General features: G+C 37.3%; 1 protein-coding gene and 1 long non-coding RNA gene across 5 annotated transcripts in view; one reads left to right on the forward strand and one right to left on the reverse strand.

Moving 5' to 3' along the window:
* Positions 1–2,868, forward strand: part of LOC117664796 (uncharacterized) — a 45,498-nt gene extending 42,630 nt beyond the window's left edge. Inside the window, exon 5 of the long non-coding RNA XR_015733864.1 lies at positions 2,734–2,868. This is a non-coding gene — a long non-coding RNA (uncharacterized LOC117664796). The remainder of the gene's footprint in view (positions 1–2,733) is intronic.
* ANKRD17 (ankyrin repeat domain 17) overlaps positions 1–17,530 on the reverse strand; it is a 139,005-nt gene that overhangs the window by 35,643 nt on the left and 85,832 nt on the right. For 2 of the 4 annotated variants that reach the window (XM_060691728.2, XM_087892253.1), the window contains exons 12-19: positions 15,999–16,126; positions 15,475–15,618; positions 11,748–11,850; positions 9,719–10,468; positions 7,332–7,477; positions 6,650–6,761; positions 2,717–2,862; positions 935–1,077 (exon numbers count right to left, since the gene is read on the reverse strand). In XM_060691728.2, the coding sequence (XP_060547711.1) occupies positions 935–1,077; positions 2,717–2,862; positions 6,650–6,761; positions 7,332–7,477; positions 9,719–10,468; positions 11,748–11,850; positions 15,475–15,618; positions 15,999–16,126 (1,672 nt within the window). Of the gene's footprint in view, positions 1–934; positions 1,078–2,716; positions 2,863–6,649; positions 6,762–7,331; positions 7,481–9,718; positions 10,469–11,747; positions 11,851–15,474; positions 15,619–15,998; positions 16,127–17,530 lie in introns of all 4 variants that reach the window. The other 2 variants (XM_060691727.2, XM_034416116.3) reach the window with 1 other exon arrangement.

Consider the following 17,530-nt stretch of genomic DNA (forward strand, 5'->3'; position numbering starts at 1 on the left):
AACAGAGCCCCCTGAGGGAGCATGCATCACTCTGGGGCTCCATTTTTGGCAGAAAGGCCTTTGAGGAAAGGCCTTTGCTGAAGAGAATGCATCCCCTGGACAGCACGTTCAGGAAGGCCTGAAGTAGCGAAACATGCCAAGAAAGGGAAGGCTCTCTAGATCTTTGCACAGGCCTAGTGCCTAGAGCCCTGGCGGAGAGGGAGGAGGGGGAATAGGGAGGGCGAATGTTGCAGAGCCTCTGCGGCCATTTGTAAGGCTGAACAACTACCGTGGTGCTGCAACATTCGTAATTTTGGGACTTTTCATAAACACTAGGGGCGTTTATCACGTAACTTCAAACATTCGCTAAGGGAACGTTCATAATTTAGGGATTACCTGTACTCATATATTATATAGATATACTATTGGGAAGACTTACTATGTGATAGGACTTGACCAACCTTAGCCAATTTTGAAATGCTAACCAGGGTTAGATCTGGTTAATACTCAAATTGGGAGACTACAATAAATACCAGGGCTGCAGAGAAACCTGGAAGTTAAAAGAATATTCTGGAAGATAATGGCACAGCATATCCATATAACTGCCAAAAAACAATATAGACATCTCCATGAAATTACCAGAAATCCAGTTTAACCTGAAGACTGAAGACCTTTAATATTGGAAGAGATATCTAGTTTCATATTACCCATTTATCTATTTCAGTTATTAAATTTTAAAGTAGGGGTTTTTTTGGTGACCAAACAGAGTGAGTAGCCTAAAGTCAGTTTGTGAACTTCAGGAGTGCAGCGGAGACTCCAAATAAATCTCCGTAGCTAAAGTCCAAAACTTTAAATAACACTCCTTGATCACACTGCCAGCTTCTACAATGAAAAAATGGTTTTCCTAGAAATTAATCAAACAACTATGAAGTAAAAAGTTAAAAAGAGAACTTACCTTGAATTGATCTCTGCACCAGCATTCAATAGTATTTTGATGATGTTCACATACCCACCAGAAGCAGCTAAACTTAAAGGTGTATAATCAGAAACATTTCTGTGCTCTTTGTTTGCACCTCGTGCTAACAGAAGCTCCACCACCTGAAGCGTCATACAGAAAGTTACTTTAAGAAGTGATTACTGTTCCAATTCTAAACATGAAACTTATATCAAAAAATTTTCCTAATTAGCAACACTGAACAATTTTTCATATACAATATCAATAAAAACATTTGTATTTGTGTCAATCTTATAACAAATATATATACACAACTATTCACTATAGTTTAATAATGCAGCAGTGTGACAGACATTTAAAACAAGATATAAATTGGGGCAGTCTATTCAAATTTCATTGAGAGGAGGGAGGATGACCAGAATCTAGGAAAAGATTTAATAATGAAGTAGGACTTGGATATATTTTCCTCCCTGGATGGAATTTCATTCCTGCAACAATCAGAAATAAACATGCAAGTTTATCATCTATCACATGTGAATAAATATCTTCCTTATTACTTTTTAATTATATGATTAGTTTATTGATATTTATTGACAGATTTATTCATTTTAGTGTAGTTTTATTGTTGTTCAATGTTATTAACCACTGCTACCTGGCTTTGCCAGGTGTCTAAGGGAACAAATCTGAAAAATAAACAAACCACATAAATAAACCTTATTGCAAATGTGTGATCATTGCTGAAATATCTGGAGGGTGAAAGTTCATGCATCTACCGAATACCTTGTATGGGGAAGACACCTCTGGATTGTAGTCAACACTATTTCAAGCTACTGCTGAAAATTGGAATAAATAGATCAGATTTAATAAAGTGGACTCTAACTTATCAGAGTCCAGTTTATTAGATCAGATTTTGGGAAGCAGATACTAAAATAAGACTAAATTGGATTATGATGGTTTTATAATATTTTTATTATTCAAAGAGGTTTCTCAGGAATATAGGTAAGTAAGTGCCATTATGTCCAGCCTAAAAGTTTTCTGGTTAGCTATTGGATAGAATACCAGAATAAATAAGTACTGGTCTTGTTCAGCATGTGTCTCATTATAATCTTCAGTTAGTGTTTTCTTTACCTTGGTTACCAAGGTAAAGAAAAATAAAAGTATTGATTAAATGTTACAAGTTCAATGCAATTATAATATAAATAATATGGTGTGGATACATCACTACATTCAATATTGACATATATGAGCTTAGATTTAGCTACCATTCCTCTGGCTTACTCAGAAAGTGACTGTTAGGAACACTGATTTTGAAGCTAATCAAAGTACTCTGTTAGCAAGCTTGGACTAAAGAACTGTGGTTATGATATAAACCAGGATTATAGGAAAGGATCTGAACCTTCTTTGAACAAATTATGAGTTAGCACCATATATGAAATAAAAGTACACGCAAGTTATTATATTAAATACTGCAATAAAATCATGATTATTAGAAAACATAAGCTACTCAGAGTTACCCTGTGGTAAGATGGGCAGTTAATAATTTTTATAAATAAATTAATAAGTAAAAACATAAGTAAGTAAGTAATCAAAATATTTAAAAGGAAATGTCCTATTGCTTCTGTGGAATTTCTCAAGCATGCATAAACATTACTAATACCAATGTCTACAAAATATCCCTTGGTTTTTGCTAAAACAGCTTCTGGAGAATATGGTTATGTTTGGGGATCTGAACTGTAACTTCACCTTTACAAGAAAAACATACAACAATTTTTAATATTTTACCTCTTGTCTTCCTCCAGAGCAAGCTAGAGATAATGGTGTGTCCTTGGTCCTTTCAGACTGAGCTTCAATATCTGCCCCATTATCTAACAAAATCTCTACGACACCAACATGACCTGCAGTAGCAGCCAAAATAAGTGGAGTGAACCCTGGGAAAAAAAGTAGATATCACTTAAAATGTTTCATTTTAAAATCTGTATTATTGTTTAAATTGTATATAAGTATATAAGTACTTACCATAACATTTATTTTCCAAAGTGGATGGGGAATTGCTGAATTGCTTTGCCCAATATATCTATGGGAGGAAGGAACTCCATCCCTTCATTTATAGACTTCAAAAATAGGGGAAAAACATGTAACAGCTAATTCCTATTGATATCCAATTCCCTGTCTGCAAGCCAACTCATTTGAGGGAGAGCTGAATTTCCTCCAGCCACTATTGAAAATGACCTTTCACAGTTAAGTACCAGCATATCATTTTTTCATAGTGGTAAAAGGGATTCTCGCTGCCACACTCCACTGTTAAAGCCTTGAGGAAGAAAATGTATATTCCAAACCTCTTAGGACAATGGCACCACCTACTGATAAAGACTGCTTACCAAGGACATTTTGGCTAATGAGTACATATCCACTCAGTAATAATGCAGAGAAGTGAGATTATACAGGTGCAGTATAAATATTCTCCAAAGGTTCATTAGTAGTGAATGCCAAAGAAATAGTGGTGCTCTTAATGGAAGGAGCCATGACTCCACTAGAAGAAGTCACCTGAGGCTCATGTACTAAGTGAGATACTCCTTCAGGCCCCTTGGCTATAAAGAAGAGACCCTCGCAAAAAGGAAATGCAGAGATGCTCTGGGATTCTTCAGCTCTAATCAAATAGTTCTTGCATATTCAATATTCCGCTTATAATACTCTTCTTCCAGATTCTTGCACAAAACAAAGATAAATAAGATAAACCTTGATTCTACTGAGGGTGTAAAGATAATGATGATAAATTATTGACCAAAAAAAAATTGGCAACAGACCAGAGAACTAATTAGGTAATATGTTTGCTCAAGAATATTTATTCAGACCTGATTGATAAAAGGCCAGAACTTTTACAGGCTACATTTTTTTTCTCTGATTCCCTGAACAAAAGGCCTTCCAAATCTTTTATGAATGAGAAGAATTTATGTAAGAATTTGAAATCGTTGAAATAACTTCTTCATAAAGATGTCAACCCCCTGGAATCATGTGCAAGGATTGGGAAATGATATTCAAAAACACTGGCAAAGATGAATTTATTGACAATTGATAATCCAGGTCTTCTGGGCTAGTAAAAAACACAACACCTGGATCAGTTTCACCTTTTTTCAATACAGCCTTGTGTAGCACCCAATCAACTGAATGAATTCCATGAAGAAAGCCTCTGGGACAGCATAACATATAATCATTTAGCGCCTTAGGTGGGAAATTCAGAAACAAATCTCTGAGTGGTGCCGGGGGGGCAAACAGTTTCCATATTGGCATTTGAACTATCTGACGGTTAGACTAAAAGCCCTCTAATGAAAGGATCATTTTCTCTGATTCAGGTCCACCCAACACAAGCCAGTCAGACGTCAATTTGTATAGATCTTTGATAACTTCTCCAAATAAGAAAGGTGTGATTCTATTTACAAGACTTTTGATTGTACAGGCTTCTGACTATGGGAATGCCAGAAACTTCATTGACAAAATACCACATGATGTTCATAACAACATGTAGTTTAGATGGCAATGATAATTAAACTGAAGTATAGCTGACTCCAAAATCATATCCAGAATTTTTAGCAAAGGTGTTGTATTAGATAAAGGCATTAAATGAGATACCACATGGTTTGGTTCTGAGCCTTGTACTTTTCAATATCATTATTAATAGTTTGAATATGGAAATCATGGGTGTACTTAGAAAAATTTGATAGGTAGCTAATACCCTAAAAAACTGAATAAAATTCAAAGTGATCTTGTCTGCTAGACAAGCAGACTGAAAGATAACAAAATGAAATTTAAGAAATAAATGCAAAGTCTTTATTTAGGAAAGAGAAACAGATACATGACTTGGCAACAAAACTTGTGAAAAAGATCTAGGAACTAGAAGTTGATTATAAACTGGGTAAGAGCTGATTACGTGATGAGTCTGTAAAAAACAAATGCAATTTTACATGCATCAGCAGTACAATTTCCAAATCACAGTATTAGAAGTTCTTTGTATTCTGCTTAGAACAGACATATTTTAAATATTGTATTCAGATCAAGAAACCAACCTTTTAAAGATGGTTTCAAACAAATGGAATAGGTCCAGAGAAAGTCAATGAGGGTGATCAGAAAAATAGAAACTAAACTATGAAGAGAGATCAATGATCAAGACCTTTTCTTCATTGCTCCAGACTACATAATAATAGATTTAATTGTTCATATTCTGTTACTTACTCTGTTTTCCCCAAAATAAAATATCCCCTGATAATAAGTCCAATTGGGCTTTTGAGCGAATTGCAATAAGGCCAAGCGCTTATTTCAGGGTTCAAAAAAATATAAGACAGGGTCTTATTTTCGGGGAAACACAGTAGCTGCTTCCAAATATTTCTGATTTGATAACTTTATTTTTCCAGAACAATTTGTAATTGCTTTCAGTTTCTGTAAACTCATGCTTCTGTCAGTTCAATTTTTAAAATTGGGCATTAGAAACACAAGATCTAGTTACTTGTCTCATGTTGGCCTCTTATTTAGTTACTTGATTTTTCTATGCATCAGTTTTTACCAAATAAATCTTGCCCTCACATTACATATTTGAAATATTTAGCTTCATTATTAATGCTTTTTATCATTTGCCTGCTTTCCTTTTTCATTTAATATTGAGTGATTTTTCTTTTGATCCAAACATTTTCAATTTTTTTTTTTTTCAGTGTCACGCTTAAAAGCATCTTTTATTCCTCATTTAGCCTTTCTGGATCCTCCAACTTTCATAGTCATGTGTTACAACTGTGACTAGGACAATAAACGTCCTAGTCAGTATGATGTCTCTGAGCTTTAATATTTTGTCTTGATTTGCCATAAACCTTCTTTCTCCAATGGTATGGGCTCGTTTGGTAAGATTTGACAGGATTGTCATTCTCCAAATCCTATCTGATATGAAGCCACATTTCAAAATCCTGGACATCTGCTTTTTCTGTGGCAAGAAAAATTCTATAAATTTGAACCATTTTAGACAATACCAGTTAATCTAGTGACAACTTCATGCTGACGGTCACAGACACTTTGCCCAAGCTTATTTTCCACTCCCTCAAATTGGAGGGATGATCACCAGGTGAAATCATTTGAATTGATGTCACCAGAAACTGGTCTGAGAAAAATGGGAAGTTAGTCGAATGAATGATTAATTCCTCATGGGACCTGAACTGCCTAAGCAGAAGAATTTTGGTTCTATGATCCAAAGTTTCATATAAATTATGCCAGGTCTAAAGCTGGGCTACTTTTCTTTAAAAATCTACCACTGTAGATAAGACGTGATGACATCACGTCATCTAAATAAGAAATGACGTGATGTTGTGATCCTAGATCTAGACAGAGTGAGGCAAAAGTTGGAACTACAGTAGAGACTGCTTTTTCCCATAGATACATTGGGCAAATTAGTTTCTGCTTACCAGAGCAAATATGAGAAGCAATCAAGTGAAGAATATCCTTCTCAACTGTGGGAAAAAAGTGACTTTAACAAGAGAACCAAAACTTAATACAAAACATTTGATACAAAATTACCTGTACATTTGAATAAAAATATTGCAGAATACAGATTTGTATTTTACTTTGGGTTGTTTTACTCCCATGCCAGAGTCTCTCCTGAATTTACTTCTGTTGGAATACACAACCACACATGCATATGGAATCTACAAGTTTACTGATACCGTATCAACAGATACTCACCCTTTTTGTCCCTGTGTTCAATATTAGCTCCCCTCTCTAAGAGAGTTTGTACTAATTCTTCATGTCCGCCAGCACAAGCAAGAGTCAGTGCTGTGTCATGGTTACTTTCAGTCTTAAAAAAAAACAGTCATTAAAATGCTTGTATTTGTTCTAGCATTTAATTAACAAACAAATATATGAAACCACAGTTTAATTCTGGATTATCTTTTATAAAAAATAATCCAATTCAAACTGGTTCCCATGTTCAACATAGCAAAGGAAATCATGAGTACTTAAGATCGTATCACATACTTACTCATCTCTAGACATTTAATTAGGTCTGAACATTCTTAACAGCACTAAAATATAAATTTTTCTTGGGTTTAGTTTTGTGAAAACAAAAGGGAAGATACTTGCATTCCACACAGGTATGAAAAAAAACTTGAACTGAATACAACAAATAATCAAAATCCAACTACCACTCCTCTGTAATCATTCTTTTCACACATTTATTAAATATTATGCTTATCTGAAGTTCAAATAATGATTACAGAAATATTCAATCTTTCAAAGCGTATTAATATTTTTCAAAACAAATTCTTCCTTAAGTCCATCTTGCAAATAAGCAGAATTTTTATTTTCCTTTCCTTTCTTTCAATTTGTATTTCATTTCAAAGGAGAAGAAGTTTTATTTTAGACTTACCTGTGCATCAATATCAATGGCAGGATAAACTGGTAGCATGGTTGAAGGAGAAATGATAGGACTAGGAGCAGGTGTCTGAGGTTGGGAAACACATGTTGCAATGCTGTGGGTAGGGGTATTTGAGACTGCAGATGCTCTTCCACTCACTGCTATTAAAGAGAATAACTTGGTTTATTAACGTTATAACTAACTATCCTTGGATATCCCAAAATTTCTTTGAATGATAACAAGCAGTGGGAAATCACAATATATCAAAAAGTTATAAATGGGTTTTCTCTGAGAATTATTTATAGCCAGGAACAAATGCCTGCAATATTTTCCCCATCCTTCTGAAAATACAGCTGAGAAGGAAGCAACTTGATTTAATGTAATGAGAATTTTCCTAAAAGCAGTTTATAGCAATTTAATTATTCGTTGGAATTTTCCACGATCTCTAATAAAAGTTGCTACTTTTCCTGCATATTACTGTAATACCCAATGTATTACCAACAAAATCATAGTTGCAATTAAATTGGAAGGAGTTAGAATATTAGTGAAAACAGCCCTAGGAATTCCTTAATATAGGCAGAATATTTTATCCATTATAGGAGATTTTAATTTAGTTTAGTTAAATGTTTAAAGGACCTCTGATATGTTTTTCTTCCAAAAATGCTAACTTGGGAGAATAAAATCATAATCTGAGAACATTACTTAAAGGAAACAAAAATTTCAGAGACAGAACTCCTATGTTATCTTTACTTTTTAAAATTACACCAGTTAGCAGTAGAACAATAATTTTGTCTAGAGATTATTGTAATCTTTGAATTCTAAAATTACTACCTGAGCAATCTTAACAAAAAGCTAAAGCATATTGCAATTTGTTATGCCTTAAAATTATAATGAGGTTATGACTATGAAGAAATAATCAGTAATTATTCAAACTCTTACTTGACACACTTAATAGCAATAAGGAAATCTTCTTTACATTAGAAAATAAATAAAGATGAATCAGATATATCATACATTTCTGAAGAGCCCTAAGTTTTCTTGTTTAAATCTAATTACAATTAATTTGTTTATTTCATCAGCTATTCTTAGTTGTGTTTCAGAATTTTCTGATTTAGATTTGTCCTCTAGATTAGATGATGACCATGTTATATGCAAGCTAACTTAGAACTATGGTAATGGTGTATTCAAGAAGCAATAGAGAGTCTGACTTATTTTGAATCTAGATCAAAACTTCACAGGTTGCAGAATATATTATTTAGTCATGGAGATGATGATAGTACTGAAAAAAATAGCACAACTCTAGTCAAGAATATTGGGAAGGTATTAGTAAGTAGTCTTCTAGTTTTCCAAATAAATCCTGACTCGCATCATTTAGGGAAAGGAAATGCTCCCTAATATGATCTCTTGAGTAATTTGCATTATTTTAAGAGAGCCGTGGTGGTGCAGTGGTTAGAATGCAATATTCTGGGTTAAGTCTGCCCAATGCCAGGAGTTTGATCCTGACCAGCTCAAGGTTGACTCAGCTTTCTATCCTTCCAAGGTCAGTAAAATGTGGACCCAGATTGTTGGCGGCAATATGCTGCCTCTGTAAATCTGTTAAGAGAGGGTTATAAAGCACTGTGAAGTAGTATATAAATCTAACTGCTATTGCTATTTTGTCAAACAAAAGAAAACACATTGACTTTAGATAAGTTTAGAAATTCCATTTAACTCTACTGAGTTGCATTGCAAAGAACTTCCCTATTCAGTTTTCTAAGCAATGAGGACTAAGGGGAGAGAAATAGTACCAGCAACACACAGCTATGCAGCTATGCACTGGAATTTACTGTATCCAGATTATTATATTTTAGACTGTTTCAGTTAAATTAAAAAAGGAAGCAATGTACTCTGTCTTTCCATTTTTATTTTTGTTTAATTCACAGAAAACTTGATGTGTTTTTTCACGTGTATTTTTAGAAAGTGTAAATGCTGCAAGGCTTATAGAAAAGTGAAATTCATTCATGGGTGCTTGGGAAAACAAGGAGTCAGGAATATTATCAAGACAAAAACATATGGTTTAGGGCCTGGGACACAAGGGACAAATACACTTGACAGTGGAAATGCTTTTTTACTCACTTCACATGACTACCAATCACTTCTGATATTGAACATGGCCAGAAACACTATTGTTATTCTTGCACTATTTCAAAGCTGTTCATTTATGCCATTTTCCAAATAACATTGGTCTATTTTAACAAACTAGGTAGACAACACTGGAAATAGAGACATCAGTTTTAAACTGTAATTAAGAACAAACTAAAATAATCCATTTTTGTGACACTGAAACAAAATAAAGATGTTGATATATTCAAAAGTTTTCGGCACTGATATTTTATCTGCATTTAATAATTCATACAAACCTGCCATGATGTCATCCAGCGTGTCATTGAGGGTTTGGGCAGGGCTGGCAACCATTAACCCTTGCTGTGCATCTGCCAGAATTCCTTGTCCCAGCCCTGTAAGTTGTGCTTGGCCCAGTACTGGCTGTCCAACAATGACACTTTGGAGTTCTGAAAGATTTGCCATAGAACCTGGTGGTAAAGAATTCGTAGACAGAGGCAAAGCTTGTGGCATTGCCAGAGGTTGTATTGGAGCAAAACCCATCTGGTTTACAGCTGGCATAGGCTCATCAGTGAGTAAGTATGGGTCCACCTGTCGTATACGGGCATAATCTTCTTCAGTAAGTTGGTCTTCTATCTCAACAGGAGTTAATATTCCCAAATGCTGACAAGACTGTTGTTGCTGCTGCAACTGAATTCTCTGAGCTTTAACTTCCAGATACTGTTTTTTCAGTTGCTGTTGTGTTTTCAGTTGCAGTTCCCGCTCTACTTTTTGCAACTCTTCTAAGATCTTTTGCTTCTTCTGAATTTGTTCTTCTCTAGTTTTGTTCAGCTCCTCAATCTTCTCCTTAGTGAGCTGGTCAGCATGTGCCAATTCCAAAGACTGAAGCTGTGCATTCTTTTCTATGGCTTCCTTTATTCTTTGCTCTAATTCCGTCAGCTTGCCCTGAGCCTCCTCAACAATGCTTTCTGGAGACTGATTAGCGATGTAACCTTGTACGTCTGGATTGGAGGGCTGTAAATGGCTGCTGGACTTTTGTTTGGAAGTGGCTGTATGAAAGAGACACTCCCTCAGAACCAAATGGAAGTCTACATGAACAGCATTCTTATTACAGATCTACTGATCAATCAAGCACACAAAGATGACACCTACCAGAGATGTAAAGGCTAGGGGAAAAGGATATGCCTAATATCTTTGAATATTTTGTTAAGAGATAAACTACAATTCTAAATTGCTTCGTTGCTGGAGAATAGAGTTCTTTACTACCAACAAAAACCTATATTGCAACGAAGCATTTTACAAGCTACTTATTTTCTTCAGTAATAATGCAGTCCTACTATACAAATTTTATTTAGGCATTTAAGATGCAACTAAATAACCTAAGTGATAAAGCAGGCCAGATTCAAGATTCAAGGCATATGGATATCAATATATAAACAATGTTCACAAGGTGTGTAGAGAGAGGAAAAATATCAAACTAATTGTCCTAAAATGATAGTTTAATGTTAATGAAATAAATATAAAGTCACGATGAAATCTATAAACATATCTCAATGCAAGTTTAAATCTTATGTAAGCCATGCAAGTTCACTGAGTAACTATGGGCCAGGTCCTATCTCTTAATTCTAGTTATCTCCACCATGATTCTTATGAGAAAAGCTGAATGGGAAAACACTATGTATGCCACCGTGTGTATAAATATATCACTTTATACTGATTAATCATCAATTATCTTGGTGAGAGAAGTGCCAAGATGCGCTTGATTAAAATTATTAAAATTACAAACAAGATTATGAAATCTACCTAAATATTTTTAGGGGCTTTATGTTCTGTTTGGGACAAAGATTTAGTATAAAACATTTAAAAACAAACAATAAACAAAAAGTAAGATTTTTAAAGTGAATGACAATGTTCTATTATTTATCATGGAAATATTTTATCCCCTAGCATATTTTAAAATATTTTTTCATAAAGAGCAAGCAATTTTTAATATTTTATATAAAAGATGTACTAAAATTTACACATTTCAAATGTGTACAATTCAAATGTGAATTTTGAAATTGAATGTTAATTGTATTAATTGTACATAATTAATGTTAATTGTATTTGGGCAAAAAATATTTTTAAAAATATACCATAGTGTTTCCCCAGTATCTGATTTATTAAAATAACAGAAGTTGGAAACACAACTGGTCATATACAAAGGAAGATTTCTTTCTTTAAAATGAACATAGCTTAGTATTATTTTTTTTAAAAATCCCAATAATGTATTCAATATTCTACTAAAAATATGTTGTAGCAATAATATATGAGGTACAACTAACTAACCTTTGTTTCTGATGGGAAGGGTGGTGGTAACATTGGAAGGAGGTTTGTCAGGCTCTTGAGGTGGAACTACCATGGGAAGTGCCTGTACTGGTACACGAGGAGCCTAAAAAACAGAACACTAAAATTATTTTCCTTGTTCTGCATGGTCAAAACACAGTATCAGAAGAGAAAAGCATGCATAAATATTTTGCAAAAGTATTAATTATTACAGGTTTAAATGTCCTATCAGTTTATAGTTTACATTCTTGGCACTAAGAGAAGTATTTAAGAAACTCATGAAAAAATTATTCCTTTTAATAATAGTAGCTGCTGATCATAATTTATTTATTTATTTTATTTTATTTTATTTTATTTTATTTATTTCATGTATTTATATGCCGCCCTTCTCCAGAAGGACTCAGGGCGGCGAACACAAGTTAAAAACATGTACAACAAAATCCCATTTTAATCCAAATTAACTAATAAATAATAAATAATAAAACCCAGAATCAGAGTCAGCCTATTTGCTTGAACAGCCAAGTCTTCAGATCCCAACGGAAGGAGCGGAGATCAGGAGCCATCCGGAGCTTGGTAGGCAAATCATTCCAGAGGGTGGGAGCACCCATAGAGAACGCCCTACCCCTGGGCGCCGCCAGCCGACATTGGATCGCCGTCGGAACCCTGAGGAGAGCAGCCCTATATGAGCGAACAGGACGGTGAGAGGCAGGCAGAAGAAGGTCCTGCAGATATCCCGGACCTAAGTCATGTAGGGCCTTATAGGTGAGAACCAGCACCTTGAAGCGGACCCGGAGAACCACTGGTAACCAGTGCAGCTCACGCAGGAGAGGTGTTATATGGGAGTAACGAGGGGCTCCCGTAGCAACCCGTGCGGCTGCATTCTGAATCAGCTGGAGTCTCCGGGTGCATCTCAGGGGCAGGCCCATGTAGAGGGAATTGCAGTAATCCAAGCGGGAAGTAACCAGGGCATGAGTGACTGTGCGAAGGTCATCTTGGTCCAGGAAAGGGCGCAACTGGCGCACCAGGCGAACTTGAGCAAAGGTCCCACTGGTCACGGCCGTCAGGTGGTCTTCTAGGGACAGCTGAGCATACAGGAGGACACCCAAGTTGCGAGCCCTTTCAACGGAAGCAAGTTTTTCCCCACCCATCAAAAGTGATGGAGTCTCTGAAACCCGAGACGCCAGCATCCACAGCCACTCAGTCTTGGAGGGGTTGAGTCTGAGTCTGTTTCTACCCATCCAGGCCCGCACCGCCTCCAGGCAACGGGACATCACGGAAAGGGCATCTCTGGGGTGGTCTGGGGTAGAGATGTATAACTGGGTATCATCAGCATATTGATGATATCTCACCCCGAAGCCACGAATGATCTCACCCAGCGGCTTCATATAGATGTTAAAGAGCAGGAGGGAGAGAACTGACCTCTGAGGCACCCCACAATTTAGGGGCCTCGGGGTGGACCTCTGCCCCCCCACCCATACAAACTGCGAGCGACCTGAGAGGTAGGACGAGAACTACTGTAAAACAGTGCCTCCCACCCCCAACCCCACAAGTCGCCGCAGTAGGATACCATGGTCGATGGTATCAAAAACCGCTGATATGTCAAGTAGGACCAGGGTGGAGGAACAACCACCATCCCGAACCTGCCAGAGATCATTCACCAGAGCGACCGATTGGAAGCCCGATTGGTACGGGTCTAGGTATTCCATTTCCTCCAGGAACTGTGGGAGATGTTGCGCCACCACAGTCTCAACAACCTTAACAATGAAGCGAAGGTTGGAGACAGGACGACAGTTATTAAGTGAGTCTGGATCCAAGGAAAGCTTTTTGAGGAGAGGTCGAACCACCGCCTCCTTAAGAGAGGCAGGGAAGACCCCCTCCATCAAGGAAACGTTGACAATTGCCTGGATCCAGTCTCTAGTCACCTCCCTGGCAGCCAAAACCAACCAGGAGGGACAAGGATCCAATAAGCAAGTGGAGGAACCAAGTTTACCCATAATCCTGTCCACTTCCTTGACAGAAACAGCATCAAACTCAACCCAGATATTACTCTCAAGACCTACCCTAGTCTCCCCATTGGATTCTGCCCAGTCAGAGTCCAATCCAATCCGGATCTGAGTGATTTTATCATGCAGAAACTGTACAAAATCCTCAGCTCTGCCCTGTAAAGGGTCTTCCCTCGCTCCCTGTTTGAGGAGGGAACGGGTCACAGGAAACAGGGCCGCTGGGCGGTTTTCTGCAGATGCAATGAGAGCGGCGACGTAATCTCGCTTCGCCGCTTCCATCGCCACTAGATAAAACCTAATATGGGTTCTTAACTGTGTTCGATCAGATTCAGACCCGGAGGACCTCCAACTCTCCTCTAGGCATCTTTTCCGACGTTTCATTTCCCAGAGCTCCATGGAAAACCAAGGAGCGACCCGGGATCTGCATCGGGTCAGAGGCCGCAAAGGTGCAATTCCTTCCAAGGCATTGGCAGCCGCCTGTTCCCAGGATGCCACCACAGCCTCAGCTGAATCACAGGATTGAGAGGTGGGGAATGTCCCAAGCTCCGTCAAAAACCTCTCTGGGTCCATCAGGCGCCTGGGGTGGAACCATTTTATGGGTCCCGCCTCCCAGCGGCAAGGGTTGGCAGTTTGAAAGTCCAGTCTAAGGAGGGAATGGTCGGTCCATGACAGGGAGGCGATGGAAAGTTCCCCCCTACCACGACCATTTATCCACTGCCCAGAGAGAAAAACCAGGTCGAGTGTGTGTCCTCCCCTATGAGTTGGGCCCTGAATAACTTGAGTCAGGCAATGGCTGCCATGGAGGCCATGAACTCCCGGACTGTCTCAGATGACTCGCCGATCAAAGGCAGATTGAAATCTCCCACAACCAAAAGGTTGGGGAGTTCAAGTGCCACTTCAGTCAAGACATCGAGCAGTGCGGGCAGGGCTATGGCAACGTAGCTGGGAGATAGGTATGTGACCAATAAGCCCGACTGAACTCCAGGGTCCAACTTCAATAGAAGAGACTCACACCCGCCTATCTGAGGGACAGTGACCCCTTTAGGACTAAGACTTTCTCTAACAACCACCACCACCCCTCTGCCCCTTCCCTGGTGTCACGGCTGGTGCAGCACACGAAAGCCTGGGGGGCATAAATCAGAGAGAGGGATTCCCCCCTCCTGCCCCAACCAGGTCTCCGTGATACAGGCCAGGTCCGCACCCTCCTCATCAATAAGATCTCGTATGAGGGGGGCCTTATTCACCACGGACCTGGCATTCACATACACCAGACGGAGACCAGGGTCCCTCACTCTCGCATCCCCAGGAAAGCAGGGTGAGCAGGAGGCATGGGAGCAAGTCACTACCCGAATGCATCTGGTGTGATGCTCCCGACCCCTACTTCCGTTTCTTCTGCCCTATCCCACCATCACACGTATAGAATGTCCCACCCCTCTCCAAACATCCTCTACGACTCCCAACCCCCCCCATCTGCCGGGACCGTCGGAATGGCATGGCTGCTGATCCTTAAGAGACCCCCCAGTCTCATTTTTGTTGTTAAAAACCACCCTCCTCCCAGATCCCCTTAAAATTGGATCTAAAAATCTATTTAAAAAACCCCAGATTTTACCAAGTCATCTACAAATCTATTGAATACAATGTCTGTTTTCAAATTAATGGATATTGTTTTAGCATATGAAAAAAATAAAGCATAATAAAAACCAGAAGATACACATAAACAATCATACCCTATTTAAATCATGAGATGGAGGAGTCAACTGCGTAGATTCAGGTGGAGGAGCAGAAAGTAGGTTGTTAGGATAATCCAACAGATAACAAACTACACTTGTATGACCACCCTTAGCAGCTTCTATTAGCATGGTTGAGCCATCCTATAAAGAAATAATGGAATAAAAACAGTATACTTTGCATCTCTTTTGACAAAAACTTAACCAATGTTATATAAAGCACATGAATGTTACTCAGAATATTTCTCAATAGTTGAACAGTAGTTTAAACTGGCAATTTATTTTTAAGGGATTTTTTTTTTTTTTTTGCCTTTTCACCTGGAGATTGAGCACAATGAACACTAATTTAAAAAGACATTTCATGTAAGAACTCCTTGAAAATGTAAAACCACATTTACAACTGAAAAATGCTTAAATGATACATTATTATGTTTTGGTTCCTGACGATAAACTTCCATAATCTGTCCTCTACGAAATATTCAAACAATAGGTAATTAAATGAAGGAAAAAAAACCAACACGTACTTTTAGTCTGTGTGTAGGATCAGCTCCATGAGCTAATAACAATTCCACAACAGCCAGGTGGCCTCCAGCACAGGCAAGCGATAATACTGTATGATCATTGTTAGCAGTGGTCCTGTTCACATTTGCTCCTGTTATTAATGCATTGGGGAAAACAAAAGCCATTCAAAGCTCTCTGCCTGTAACTCTTCTTTTTCTCATATATAAAATAGGAGAGAAATGTTTCAAAATTGATTCCAGAACTTCCACCTTTCCAGTTAAAGTATTTTTAACTCTTCAATGTCTCTCAGTTATTCTTACACAATAAAAACAATTACTACTTTTATCCTTTGCTACTTGAGGTTACAATCCTGTAATCCAGTCATAATATGATACTTTACTTATTTTTTTTCCCAAAAATCTGAGCAAGATTTAAAAGTTTACTTAAAGGTGATTCTGGCAGTTTTCATATAGACAATGAATGAGATGTTTTCCTTGGAAAAAGGGAACCATTTCTATCCTTTTTTATCAACTGCTATTTGGGGCTGGAGGGAATTCTTAGAACTTCTAGAAGTTTCCTAGAAATAAGTTTCTTGTATTATGGTTTACTGAACTAAGGTACAAGTGGATTCAGTTGCTCATTAATATCTTTGCCAGTTGAAATTATATCATATAGTATATAACTGCTCACTTTTCAGATACTCAAGGTTAACAGACATGTCACGTAATGAGAAACCTCAAGCAAGTTAATTTTTTCTTAAATCAAAACACAAAAAACTTAAAATATCTAACAAACCAGAAAAGCCCATTAAAGTACTTTTGAGAAAGAAATGGCAGACTGAAATGGCTCTAAGAAAACTGAACTAACAAATGTGTGGGACAAAGAGCTGGTGAGTAGATTGGAATTCCATTCTGGAGAAAGAGAGGATCTGAGAATATTTTCAAGTGCTCCTGATAGCTGCTCCTTACAAGGAGACTACAAGACTGTGGCAGGTTTAGAGTTCTGGGAGATGATGAAATAGCCAATTTATTCATAGACAGTAACTTTGAAAGGATTCTGATTTCACATACTTTCTTTTCTAAATTGTTAATTGCTTTTCAACTACCAGGAACCTTTGGATGGACAGGTTTTAAAGCCCAAGAGTTGTCTTCAATTCTTAGCAAAAGGAGTTTTAACTACAAGTTTAAGAACTTTAAAAAATGAAGGGGAGAATTAACAAGAAAATAGTGATTAGAATTTTGATTTTATAAAATCAAAAGTGGTTTAAGTATCCAGATAAATTTTTGAATAAATTATAAAGAAATTTTGCATGGAAAAATGCTTTTGTTTTGAATTTAAAAACATAGTAAGATTTTAAAAACTGGATACTAGAGAGAACTGAAGATTACAATTAAAGCAGAACACTTAAACTTGATTTACAATTACAGAATGAAGCAAAATATTTTAACATTGAACAAAGTGGAGGATATTCTTGAACAATGAACCAGAAGTTAATTTTAAGAGTTTCCGTTTCTATAGATAGACTATATTTAAATTCTACCTGACACAAGATTGA

Source organism: Pantherophis guttatus, chromosome 4, assembly GCF_059756535.1.
Source record: "Pantherophis guttatus breed Tessera chromosome 4, ASM5975653v1, whole genome shotgun sequence".
Taxonomy (NCBI): Eukaryota; Metazoa; Chordata; class Lepidosauria; order Squamata; family Colubridae; genus Pantherophis; species Pantherophis guttatus.